Source organism: Gossypium arboreum, chromosome 7, assembly GCF_025698485.1.
Source record: "Gossypium arboreum isolate Shixiya-1 chromosome 7, ASM2569848v2, whole genome shotgun sequence".
NCBI classification, from domain to species: domain Eukaryota; kingdom Viridiplantae; phylum Streptophyta; class Magnoliopsida; order Malvales; family Malvaceae; genus Gossypium; species Gossypium arboreum.
Window position 1 is genome coordinate 88,144,488 of NC_069076.1, and position 12,845 is coordinate 88,157,332.

General features: G+C 32.6%; 2 protein-coding genes and 1 long non-coding RNA gene across 4 annotated transcripts; all 3 read right to left on the reverse strand.

The window, feature by feature from the left end:
- Window positions 1-704: 704 nt before the first annotated feature.
- Window positions 705-1,871, reverse strand: LOC108475449 (uncharacterized). Its single transcript, XR_001869975.2, has 2 exons — window positions 1,480-1,871; window positions 705-1,147 (listed from the first exon to the last, which is right to left on the reverse strand). It is a non-coding gene; the product is annotated as an uncharacterized LOC108475449 (long non-coding RNA).
- Window positions 1,872-4,656: 2,785 nt separating this feature from the next.
- LOC108468977 (PGR5-like protein 1A, chloroplastic) lies at window positions 4,657-7,992 on the reverse strand. 2 transcript variants are annotated; one of them, XM_053030830.1, is made up of 8 exons: window positions 7,360-7,992; window positions 7,211-7,273; window positions 7,021-7,107; window positions 6,436-6,673; window positions 6,284-6,357; window positions 6,034-6,132; window positions 5,725-5,788; window positions 4,657-5,121 (listed from the first exon to the last, which is right to left on the reverse strand). In XM_053030830.1, the coding sequence occupies exons 1-8, from the start codon at window positions 7,579-7,581 to the stop codon at window positions 5,036-5,038; spliced, it is 933 nt and encodes a 310-aa protein (XP_052886790.1). In that variant the 5' UTR covers window positions 7,582-7,992; the 3' UTR covers window positions 4,657-5,035. The 2 variants fall into 2 exon arrangements, with proteins under 2 accessions (XP_052886790.1, XP_052886791.1); XM_053030831.1 differs by having other exon boundaries at window positions 4,657-4,937; window positions 7,360-7,991.
- A 314-nt stretch (window positions 7,993-8,306) lies between these two features.
- LOC108468425 (probable xyloglucan galactosyltransferase GT11) lies at window positions 8,307-9,646 on the reverse strand. Its single transcript, XM_017769309.2, is given in 2 exon segments — window positions 8,307-8,746; window positions 8,748-9,646. Coding segments are annotated over 2 exon segments (1,209 nt in total). The 5' UTR covers window positions 9,632-9,646; the 3' UTR covers window positions 8,307-8,421.
- Between the last annotated feature and the right edge of the window lie 3,199 nt (window positions 9,647-12,845).

Here is a 12,845-nt window from a genome sequence, read left to right on the forward strand (position 1 = left end):
CTTCATTAGAGATTGCTATGTATTCATAATGTATACTATGGGAACTTTGGCAGTACATCAGGACTTAGTTTGAAATGATATTGGTAAATTTGATTTGTAACTTGAATTCCTTTTAATTTTTTTAAAGTAGTTTTATTCCACTATTCATTTCAAATACATGTATGCCTTTTATTTTGAGTATAAATGAGTTAAGAAATTGATTTATAACTTTTGAAACCCATTGATATTTAATATGACAATGTTTTCATGGATGTATGAAAAATAAAAATATTTACAATACCACCTATGCAGTAGTTTGGGTTGCTTAGGCGGCTTCTTATTGTACACATTTATAATAATTGTAGTATTGCCTAGGTGACAACCTAACGTCCCTTTTCTATTTTGATTTTAGTTAATTTCTTATAAATTCTCAAAAGATTTGATAAACCTTTAACAAATTAAGTAATGTTCCATACTTTACAAATTACTTAATTTTTTTTTGTTAATATACATTATAAGATTTTGAACTTTATTTAAAAAAAAGCATAAAACTTATTTTTAATAGAATTTAAATATTTTTTATAATTTTATAAAAATATTTTTAAGTTTAATTTCTTGAATAAATCAAAGTATTTATCACGTTAATACTCCGGCAGCATCTCCCATTCATTGAGAGTGAGGAGTGTTACATAACTTTAGATGGCTACCAGTTCTACTCATAACTATTAGGATTAACAGAGTAAGTGAATATATTAGAATGTCACTCGTTCTTTTGACACGAAAACAAATGACAGCTCAAACACTTGACTCTAATTCTTCAATCAATCACAATTCTAAAACTTTACTTGTAATAGGCCCATTTCGCCCGGGCCCATTAGAATAAAAAATAGAAATTAAAAACCAAAAATAAAAAAAACACACAAACAAAAAATCCAAATATCAATGTCCTTTTACAAATTTTACCAGCCCAAATATAATTTCAACCCAAATTCTAAAATCCCTAACCCATGACCCAATAATCCTAAACCCATACCCGAGGCCCAAAACACCAAGAGAGAGTGCAGCAGAGGAGGGCACCAGAAGCTTCTGGAATCGGTTAGAAAGTTGAGGCTCCCACGAGTGAATCCTTGCACGGCCTCCTTCGCACGTTTCCTCTGTACGGCCGGGTCTGCACAGGAATACACCAGAAGAATTGCTAACAGAATACAACAAATAAATGTATTTTTTATTTATTTTTCACTTCAAAAAATCAGGCTATAAGAAGCCATTGATTTCATCCCTGTATTTTTACGCACACAGAATAGATACCTACGCATAGTATACACTTACGCACGCATACTAAATACGAGAGAAAGTATTTCAAAGGCAAATTTATAAAGGTGATTTTCAGTTTTTTTTACTGGCTTTTAGTTTTTTTTTCGTTGAATCGTTTCATTTTCCTATTCAATATTTCGATATTGTATTTCAAAATAAAAAGTAAAGCGAAAGAAGATATCTTACTTTGCAAATTCGCCATGGATCTTCTTTGTTTCGTTGAAATCGAAAACAGGGGAGAGATCTTAAGGCTGCAAATTGATTTCATAACTCAAATGCTCCTCTTGTTGGCGGCACCTGCTAGATGAAACCCTAAGGGATTGGGCTGATAGCATATATTTTAATTGGAAAGATTAGTTGCGTTTTGGGGAAGGAATGGGAAAGGAAGGTTAAATGGCCTGTTATTAAAACGGCGCCGTTTCAAGGGGGGATAGGGTCCGTGTGTCAGCCCGTTTGGAGACCCGGATCCACCCTCTTGCGTATGAAATGGTTTATTTATGTAGCAGGCCCCTCCCCTTTGCGCCGCATTGTGATTAAATCCTTCTTGTAACTGTTTTGTTTTGGTTTTCTTTTAAATTTTCCCCAGAATTTGTATAATCTTGCATTTTAATCTATACCTTCACGCAGTGTTTCAGGATCAGGGACAATTTCGAACATGGTCCCTGTGAATTCAAGTGTGTTATATATGAGTCCTTATTTTATTATTAATAGTTTATTTATTTATGCAAATTATCCTTTTATTTTACTTTGATTTTCATTGAGTAATTTGTTAGACTTATGCTATAGTTTTAAATTTGGTTTTACCATTTTGAATTACTTTATTGATGTATATAGATTTATTCTTTATTTTTTATCATTTATATTAGTTGTAATGTTCATATTAATTGTATCATTTGTATTATTGGTTATTTGTTTATTGTAATTTGGGTAATTGTGTTTCTACTTGTTGCACACAATTTTATGTAATGTTGTAATTTGCATCATATGTACAGTTAATTGTTTTTTCTTCTTCACCTATTTATGTTATATATGTAATTGTTGGTTAAAATAAAATCATATGTTTTCTACATTATTTAAATTCTAACTATACGTATACAAAAACATTGGTATGTATTAAATTTATATACATTTACTAAATATTAATATTTTATACATATAATTTTTAGTAAATTTGTATATAATTGCAGTTTTTTTACGTTATTTGTCGTATATATATAATTTATGCTAATTTTAAGTTAATTTTATAATTCATATTTTTTATTCCATATTATTTTAATATTCAATTATTTTAACAATGTCTTCATGTGTACATTACCCATATTAAATTATTTTTACTATAGTACATGTTATTATTTTCATATAACTTTATGTAAATATTTTTCTATGTGTATAATATATTTCTTTTAAGAACCATATTTTAAATCATATAACTTATTTATTGTATATACTCTCATATTATCCTTATGTATGCATTATTTATGTGTTCCATCAATTCAAATCGTTTTGCTACATGTAAAATTATGTTATATATTATTTGTTTTAAAATTTCCTTTATATATATAATTTTATAAATATACATCACTAAATTTATATATTTTGTAAATATTAGTTTTACCTTTTGTATATGACCTTGTTTTTTTTTCTTAAAAATTTTGTTATATATATATAATTTATATACTTACTTTTTTCATACATTATTGACTTCATTTTGTACAAATAATTATTCCCAAATTTACTAGTATAGACATATTTTATGAATTTATTATGTATATTATGTTATATCATGTATTGTTAATACATTATTTAAGTTATCATGTGAATTATCAATTTTGAATGAATTTGTGTTTTAAATATTTCATATATAATTTGATTTGAACTTTTATTTTATACTAACTATTTCAATAAACATGTATCCCAAGTTTTTCAACTTATATATATATTATGTGATCATCAATGTCTTATATTGATTTCCAATTCCATTTTGTTTCATACATATTTTTTGTGCATCATTTTATTTTGTGTCATGTTAATTATCGTATATTATTTTGTATTAATTATTCACTATCCATGCTTAAAGAATTTTTGATTATATTATACTTAGAATGATTGTATATAATTGTTAGATGTATTAAGTAAGGTTTATTGTACTTTGTGTATATTATTTCAAATTCATTAACCCTTTTTTTTATATATATATGTCTTGATGCATTAAGTATTTCATCTATTTTAAAACATATAAACGTGTTTTTGAGCAAATTTTTAATTTCTTTTATCATTCAATAATTCTGAAATAAGGCAATTTCTAATGTTTGGGGAATTTAGAAAATCATGCTCAATCGTATTGGGTATGACTTTTCCGGTGAACCAAATATTTGGATAACCTTTTATAATTTAATGTATGAGTTTTCAAAAGTCGAAAATTAATCGCGTTTTTAAAGGTATAAAGGATCGTATCCAACCGTGCTGAGTATGATACTGCATGTCTTTAAAACGAGAGATTTTTTACTACTAATTTGAACTATTCAAGCATTTTTAAAAAAAATCATACTTTGAAAAGCTTTTCTTTTAAGACCTTTTGGTATAAGGACAGCATCAAATCAATTTGATACCAATTTTTGGGCGTCATGAGGGTGCTAACCCTTCCTCATGCGTAACCGACTCCCGGACCCATTTCATTTGATTTTACACGAACCAAAATTATTTTTCATTGAATAAAGTGTTTTAGTAGGTGGCTCAATCACACCTAAATCAAAAGATTAGTGGCGACTCCATATTTTTTTTTTTCAAAATCGATCCCCATTATTTTTAAAATAAAAAGGGTTTCGACATTACTCATGATCTAAATAATTAACGGAGTATATGACACTTTATTGGTTTTTTTTTTTCTAACTTTTTTTGAAAAATTATCTATAAGACGGAACTTGTGCTAATAAAGTATCCCAACCGATTTAGCAAAAACTAATCATCATGGAGCATTCAATTCACATAATTTAACTCATATAATCACACCGGCCTAAAGTGTTTCTTGTAAGGTTAAGTCATGGAATAAAATTCACCTAATGTCTAAATTCTTAAAATATCGAGGTAGTGAAATTCGTGCTACTGGTAGATAATAAAAACATGTATGAAAGGCAATAAAAATACAATTCATGCGCAAGGATAAAGCAAGTTAATTGTCCTTGACAAAGTTTTGGACAACACTTTTTCCGCAACCAAAAACAGGAAAAAAAAATCAATCAATTTAAGAAGAAATAATTTTATAGGCTATTTCTACCACATCATTTATGATTTTGCCTAACTAAAAGAAGACATATCATCTTTGATTTAGAAGTTTAGTTCAACTGCACATATGATGTGAAAAAAAAAAAAAAGATGATGTATTCTTTTTAATTGAACAAGACCATAATTAATGTGATAGAAATGATCTATACAATAATTTTTCCAACTTTATAATAAGCAATAATAAATATTAATTAGGTTTCAATCTAAAGTCCCCTACTTAATTCACATTGTTCCTAATGTTATTACAAATGTAAAAAAATAAAGGAAGGTAAAGAAATACTCCCCATATGATAGTTGGATGCTTCCATGATTGTTAATATCGCGGCGTTGTATGAAAGACATTTAGTTTGGCATTAAGGTAACTAGAGGAACCATGCATAAGATTAAAAAAAAAGATAAAGTAAGTAAATAAATAAATAAAAAAGGCAGAAATGGATAAATATATGTTGATTGATTTTGTTCATCTCGAAGTTTTAATTCGTATTTCTTCCATTTTTTGAAGTTGCAATCTTTGATATTCTCTTTTGTCAATTTTAAAATCATTGCCTACAAAATGAATGGAAAAAGTTTAGAATGAGCAGATAGTAAATCCAAATGGCTAGATGTATACTTTAGAGATAGATAATTTTTAATCAAGAAATTTGTCTCCAAGATGGTTGAACTTTTTCATAGTAACATTCCTGCAATGCACTAAATATGACACTGTTTATCATGCAAATCAAATGAATGGCGAGCTAAAGAACCAATAGTATTTTCTAGAGGGTGTAGTGTTAAAAATGCCTTTTCGGATCTTGAAGCTATAAAATTTTGGAATAGCAGCCCAAAACAAATGGCCTTTCCCTTATGGAGAAAGATGACTACATAACCAGTTGATTGCATGAATGCAGTGACAATAATGTCCTAAAAGTTGGCTCGCTGTTTTGCACTACATTAACACTCTTCAACAGCAAAAGATAACCATTTATTTTTCTTATTAAGTACGATTAATTTTAAGAGTCTCGACAATTCGTTCTAAAGTATAAGAAGTCTGGTAGTCAATTTAGTTTCTTCAAAAATAAGTGAAAAATCAAAGAGAAAAGAATCGTGCTTCTATTAACAGTTACGTTGTGTACACATTGCAGAAGGCTCACATCCACCTCCGACTTCTACCTTTTCGTGAGACGAGATATATACGACCATATACCCACTTTCTCCCAAGTCTAGATACAGATTGCTGTAAAAACGTAAAAAACAACTGTGTCAACAACAAAAAATCCTATGAATATGTCCTGCAATCCCCATTCCCTATTCAGAACAATTTATGATATGTAAATCATACAAAATATTATGAAAACAAAGACGAACGTGTGATCTAAACACTGAAAAGAGGAAACATTGAAGTGAATCCTGTGAAACTAAAAAGTTAACAAGTTCTATAAAGGCCTTGTATCTATATCAAATGTAAGCAAGCTACATTACCTCAGTCTTGGCACGAAACTCTAGAGTGCAATCACAGACATGACAATCTGCTCTGTGGGGCGAACCATTGAATTTTTCTGATTTCACAAATGCAAATACCTATAGCAAAATAATAAATCAGTTAAGATTGATAGTGGTTAGGTTTGTAGGAGAAGATCTAATGTCTAGGTCGAGAAAAGAAGGATATGGTGGTGCTTTTAGATTTCAGAGACATAAAATAAGTGCAAGAAAAAAATTTGTATAGATTCACCTCCTCCCCACAATTAGGGCATGCACCCTTTAGAGCTACCAAGTCATTTCTCCACAGTCTTAGAAGCACCCGAACTGGAGAAAGTATGAATTAGTATAATTCTGAGGCATCAGTCAAAAGCAAGATAAATATCACATTGTTAGAAGTCTTACCAGCAGCTGATGCAAGTGGATAGCCAGTCACTGATCCAATGCCCATAAAGAGAATGCCATTAACCGTGGCAAGAAACTCCAAGTTGGCCGCTTGGCTGTCGTATGACGCACCAGAACTGAATGGATCTTGATACGCTAGACTAATGGTGTAAATGATAGGCACAAGACACAACGTACAGCCAAATGCAAAAATAAGGATCCATATGCTTGCTAACGCCAAACCTTGAGACAAATCTTCCTGCCCTACATCCAAGAACAGCTCAATATTCAACCAGAACACATACAAATAACAAAGAGAACATATCACTGATCCTACCCACCATTTCCCAAACAACATAACAACACAATGGATCAAAACTCAATCTTTTGCTACGCATTTAACATATAGAAAAAGTACCATACGAGACCTTTACCACATCAGCTATAAGCATATGCTGAACAATTCAGGGTGTAACATAACATAAATGGGTTTTCTTTTTTACTACATTAACAGTTGATTTGGGACAAAGATAAAGCATTGAACAGAACATAAAGACCAGGAAAAAAACGAGATATAAACAAATAGATGATTCTAAAGAGAATTACCTCTGCATCTGCATAAGTAGAATGTCTTCTTATACTGCAACGAGGGTACTTAACAACGGATTTCGAACCATACCAACGTAGTTTTAACTGCATATAAAAAGCAATTACATTTACCATATATCAATTAATATTAAATTAAAGAAAAACTTTCACTGATAAAAAGATTAAATGTTTAAACAAAGTTAGTTACCTCTACTCTATCAAACATGTCATCAACTATCAAAGGCTCCCCACTGTAATAAGCATCCCGAGCCTGATCATTTGATTCCAAGAACAATTTTTAATTAATTCAGTTAAAAAACAGCTTAGTTGTTGAAATTAGTGAATAAAATCTCTTACTTGGCGATAGAGAGCTTCTAAGGTTTCTTGACTGGCAGTCTCGATAGGGCCAACGAATATGCAAGAAGGCCCTTCCTCCTTGGCGGAGGTGGTGAAGCCCTGGCTATTGCTGGCGGAGAAACCCGAGACTCGAACCGAGAAGGGTGGTGGTTTGGTCCGGGATAAGGGTGGCTTAACGACGGCGGAACCTCCGACGACGTGAGGTCTAACGGAGTGGGACATGGCGGGTATATTAAATGTGACGGAGGGAAGGGAACATTAAGCGTGTGGAAACTGGAATCTGGAAATGGTTTTGCGACCACGAAAAATGATTGGGGGATTTGGAGGGTAGGGAGTTAGGGTTTATAAATGGTGATGGGGATGGGGATTTTGAGGAGAATTTGTGAATGGTGATCGTGTTTGGGCGCGTAAATATCTGCTTGCTTGGTTGGCTGATCCTCTTTGGTGATTGGTTCTGGATTTAATTTCCGTCTCTGTCCATCCCAATTACAAATATGTGCTTCACACTCCAAACCCGGCTTTCATATAACTCCACTCTATCTCAATTCACCAGTTTCATTTTTTAGCTTACCTTAAATAACCCTTCCCAATTATTTATTCTCTTAAATCTTTTGTCGAGGTCAACTTAATATATACAATGGTATTTTAACACAATCAGGTACTTGATAAATAGCTTAGATAATAGACATTTAATCCTTTCATATTTAGATGGGTAACTTTTTTTGTTTACACTTTTTGGAATGTGATTGGGTTTATATGTAAATAGTCTCTGGGTTAATTGAGAGTGAGTTGCAAGAACATGAGGGCATTGGTAAAAATTGAATCCTTGCCTTCAGTCTTTTTGCTACGTGAGATACTTTTTTTCCCAGATGGCGGTTTTCTAAGTGAAAGATTGGCACTAGTATTTACAATAAGCAAAACAAAAGATTCATGGTTGTTCCTCCTCCTAGTTTCTTATGCTAATACATCTCCCCCCACTTCCACATTTTTCATTGAAAGGAAAAGCTGGATCACATCCATGGGAACGCACACTCTTCGAGTTTCACCAAATGCTTTCGACATTCATGTGCCCCGCTTCCCAAGTTTGCTTGAGAAGAAAGGATCCCATTCGTGGCCTCCAAGTTTCCCAAATGTGAAATACTTCCATGACTCTTGCTCAGGAAATTCGGAATTCACTTCTTTCCCATCTTTCATTTGGTTCCTCATTGTTTCAACTCTGTCAAGAACTCCTTTAACTGTCAGATTGAACGCATCTTCGATGGTTTGCAATCTCGAAGCAGGATCTGCATAGATCACATTTGGAATCAGCTTTATGACCTCATCTCTCTTTGCTGCTCTTTTATCTCTTGGGATTCTTTGCAACAGTTGTTCAATGTTGACCTCGCGCACTGGCTGGTATCAGCGCAGAATATTTGGTGTAATCCTTGGGGAAATGCCATAAATATTGAACATATGCAGAACCTGGATGGAAGAAAACTGGAACGCAGCCTGCCAATATTGAATCAAATATTGGCCTCCTAGTGTAGGAATCCCCAGGAGGTTGTAGGCAAAAGATGGAGCTTTGTAACAACTTCATCAAACTTTCTGGCTTGTAGCAACTCTGGGTTTGATCACATTCTAGGAACCTGCATCTCTTCCTTGACACTAGTCACTGGTCGATAATTTCATTGCGTATACACTCGTCCCAACTAGGCCTTCATGCACCTGCAAAAGAGAACAAGAAACGTCTCTTCAGTTCTCTCATTCTGTTCTGCCATTGGAACACATCATCATCTCTTGAAGGGTGGAAATAAGTGGGATACGGTATCGCGAAGTCGTTGTTGTTCCAAGGACTCGACTCGATTATCAGCATTGTCATGTTCTTTGATTCGGGGTAACTCAAAAGCCCATTGCCCCAATCAGACACATTCTTGAGGTCCCTCCTGAAATCCCAATTGATTCTTCCAGCAACCAAGAAATGGTCTCGACCCCACATTTTTTTCCATTCAGGTCTACCCGCAAGCCACTTGACAAGCTCCATTGCATCATGGTCTCTCCTATAACCAATAGGATCCCAGAGGTAACGACCAACATCAAGGCCTGCATAATATGGAACATAGATTGCTGAAGCCACCATTGGGTCATTAGTTAAACACTGGTACTGCTTCATCCTGTTGTGGAAAATGACTTCTAATAAGAACTGGTTCGTCGAAGACCAGCCAGTTTTTGAATAAAGCTTTTCGTTGCTCGGAAGAGGGGGGCCTAGGCCAAGGTTTAATGCAGACTCACACATATCTGTCCATGAACTGAGCGACTGGCAGTTGTCCAGCACGTCTTGGTTAAATTTCCTAGGGATATCATGAACAAAAATGTACCGACCCAAACAAGGCGATGCATAGGGTTCCGGTTTTACGATATTTTGTGGTTTTGGTTCTTGGGGTTTTACCACATTTTGTGTTCTTGGTTGTGGAACAACTTGCTTCACTTTTTTGGGTATGGTAGTGGCTGCAGCAACAGCCTCAACAGGTTTAATCCTGCCTCGTCTCTTGCTACTCTTGGCTTTCTCTTCTGCCCCTGACAATGGGGCGTTCATCCCTCACATTTCTGAACTCTTCTTCCAGTATTTTACCGGATATTGTCTCGAAAGTTTCGGTTTCATTATCATCAGCCATCAACGAAGCGATCAACCAATCGATATCCCTGTCGATGTAAAACTTAATAGGCTTCCTATCGTTTTCCGTTTCATAAATGGCCTTTCCCACATTATCTTCAATCTTAACATCATTAACATAAGAAGCATTCCCTGTTTCATCTTTAACAACATCATGTAGAGAAGACTCGGACGAACCCACAAAACCGGTTCGATTGTTGCCTAAGAAACTATCCCCCATCTTTCCAAATGTCATAGATGAAGAATACAAGTAAAACAGTGAGAACCATATAAGAAAAGAGATCAAAACAATGTACCAGGATTGGGTTCGGCAGGGACATTTGCCATTCAATGGTTTCTCCATTAACGCTTCACGGTTCATTCAGTTTCATGTATGTACAATTCATGCAGACAAAGAAACTGGAAAATCATGCAAAAGAAAGCAATGCTGGAATTTCTGCTGGGGAAAATGACAAGCTGTTTGAAGCATTCAACATCTTTGGTGCACTGAGGAAAATTTCTATATATCTGATGCGTTGAACCACATGGAAACAAATATGAGGGCTGATTTTCAGTGATTTTGCCTACACTTAGATCAAATGATTACCGATTGATCATACTGGTCAATCACTCTTTAATCTGTAGCCATTGGTTGAGGAGAATGATGAAATGGTAATCACCTTAGTATTTCAAAATAAGTTTTCCTATCATTCAAAATTTTCCCGATATTCTTGCTAGGAATGATAGTTGCTGATATAAGATTTTGTAACATCCCCATAAAACTCATGTTAACCAATCTCTTCCTTGTAATAATAATTTGAACTTACTGAAAAGTGGTAGCAGGCCTTGGAAAAATATCCAATCTACAAAGTAGTATAATCATAAATTTTCAAGTGCCTACCTGTATTGGCTCATTTGCAGCCTACAAATGCACGCTAGAAAGAGTGTGCAAGGCTAAATGACTCACTGCAATTGTTGATAAAGGTTACATATGTTTGGGCCTGGAGTTAGTGGTTAGCTCTATGTTTCAGATGGGTTTCAACATTGGTGTGCTTAGAAAAGGGGTGGTGATAGCGGTTAGCGCTGCTTAATAATCACACTAGCACAAAATGATATAAATTTAACGGATAGGTGGTTTAATCCATCATGTCATTCATTTGGTGTATTCGACTTGATTGGTTTGATTAAATAAATTATTAAAAATTTATAAAAATAAAAAATAAAAAATTGATCAACAATCTAATTTTACCGATTTGTACTAATTCCTGAGTCAATCGATCAATTCCTGCTCCAATTGATCGGGTCGGTTCAAACAACCTTGGTGTGTGCTTTTACATTACAGAAAAAGAAAGGTTAAATTATGTCATAAGGTCCAATTAGTCCTTATACTTCCATTTCTACGCATTTAGTCCATCTACTTTTCAAATTTCTAAATTCAAGTCTAACTGTTAACACTGTCAATTTTTTTTGTTAAATTCAAATTCAAAATAACACCACTTTTTTTAATTACATGATTACCAGATGAGTATTTTTTTTTATGTCAAAATGTCACAAAAAAATTAATAGCGTTAACAGTTCAACTTGAATTTTGAAATCTAAAAAGTAGATGAACTAAATTCCTAAAAATAAAAGCATAGGGACTAAACTCCAAAATTTAAAAAGCACAAGAACTTATGACATATTTTAATAAAAATAACATAAATCCTCCAACAAATCAAAATTTAAATTATTAAAATATGTTTTTATTTCTAAGGTATTTACGAGTACAATTACAAGTATAATAATAAATAATAGATGTTGGATTAATCAATTAAAATCAACTCAATATAAAGCATATGCTTAACATATAAATTGGTACTTAAACTATACTCATTTTCTCGTTTTGATACTTAGACTATCTTTTCCCCAAGTTGGTACTTCCGTCAAGCCTATTTTTTTTTAAAAAAAGGCTTAACCATAAATTGATACCTAAACTGTGTTATTTTTCCCATTTTGGTACTTCAATATTTTTTTTGTCATAAGTGTACCTAAACTATTTTTTCCTAAGTTGGTATCTCTATTGTTAGTCAAACTGTTAAGTTTATTTTTTAAAAAATCAATTAAAAATAACCATGTAACAACAAAAAAAAGACAAAAAATATTATTATACATATGTAAAAATTATTAAAAAAGCATAAAATAAAAATAAAAATATTTTAAAAATAGAGAGAACTGGTACAACCTTTTTTTTTTAGCTTGCTCAACTGATTTGTATTGGTTCATAAATCAATTAGTTCAACCCCTATCCTAAGACCGATTCCCAATCCAACTGGTCAATCCAGTCTAGTTCTGAAAACACTGATTTTGAACGATAAAAGAACTTTTTTGATCCTGCCTAGTTCTAAAAACATTGATTTTGATCGAAAAAAGAACTTTTTTGATCCCGTCAAGTCGAGCAAGTAGACAGTGAAGTTCAAAAACAGAATTAGTCACTAGCATCTCGACCTCAGAGGGTCAATTTTGAGCATTGTTGGCATTGTTTGATATTATAAAGGAAGATTAAAGGAAAATATAGAAAAAAAATAAAGAGAAAAAATAATATAAAATAAAATAAGTAAAATTATCTTTTTAAAAGTTTATATGACATGACAGTCTTTTATTAACATGATTTGTTTAACAGATATAACATTTTGGTATAAAATGGTTAACAAAATAATAGTTTAGGTATCACTTGTAGCAAAAAACATTTAGGTACCAACTTGAAAAAAGAGTATTGTTTAGGTACTAATTTGCAAGTGAAGGCTTTTTTTTTTATATAAATTTGATTATTTTGACTAACGGATGCATCAATTAGGAAATAAAAAAATAACTCAAATAC

Bases quoted from the DNA above. Each gene is read 5' to 3' on its own strand.
- LOC108468977 (XM_053030830.1), bottom strand. From the start codon at position 7,581: ATGTCCCACTCCGTTAGACCTCACGTCGTCGGAGGTTCCGCCGTCGTT. The intron at 7,108-7,210 runs GTAACTAACTTT...TTTTATATGCAG, and splicing joins ACATGTTTGATAGAGTAGAG to TTAAAACTACGTTGGTATGG. The intron at 5,789-6,033 runs GTAATGTAGCTT...ACGTTTTTACAG, and splicing joins AGTTTCGTGCCAAGACTGAG to CAATCTGTATCTAGACTTGG.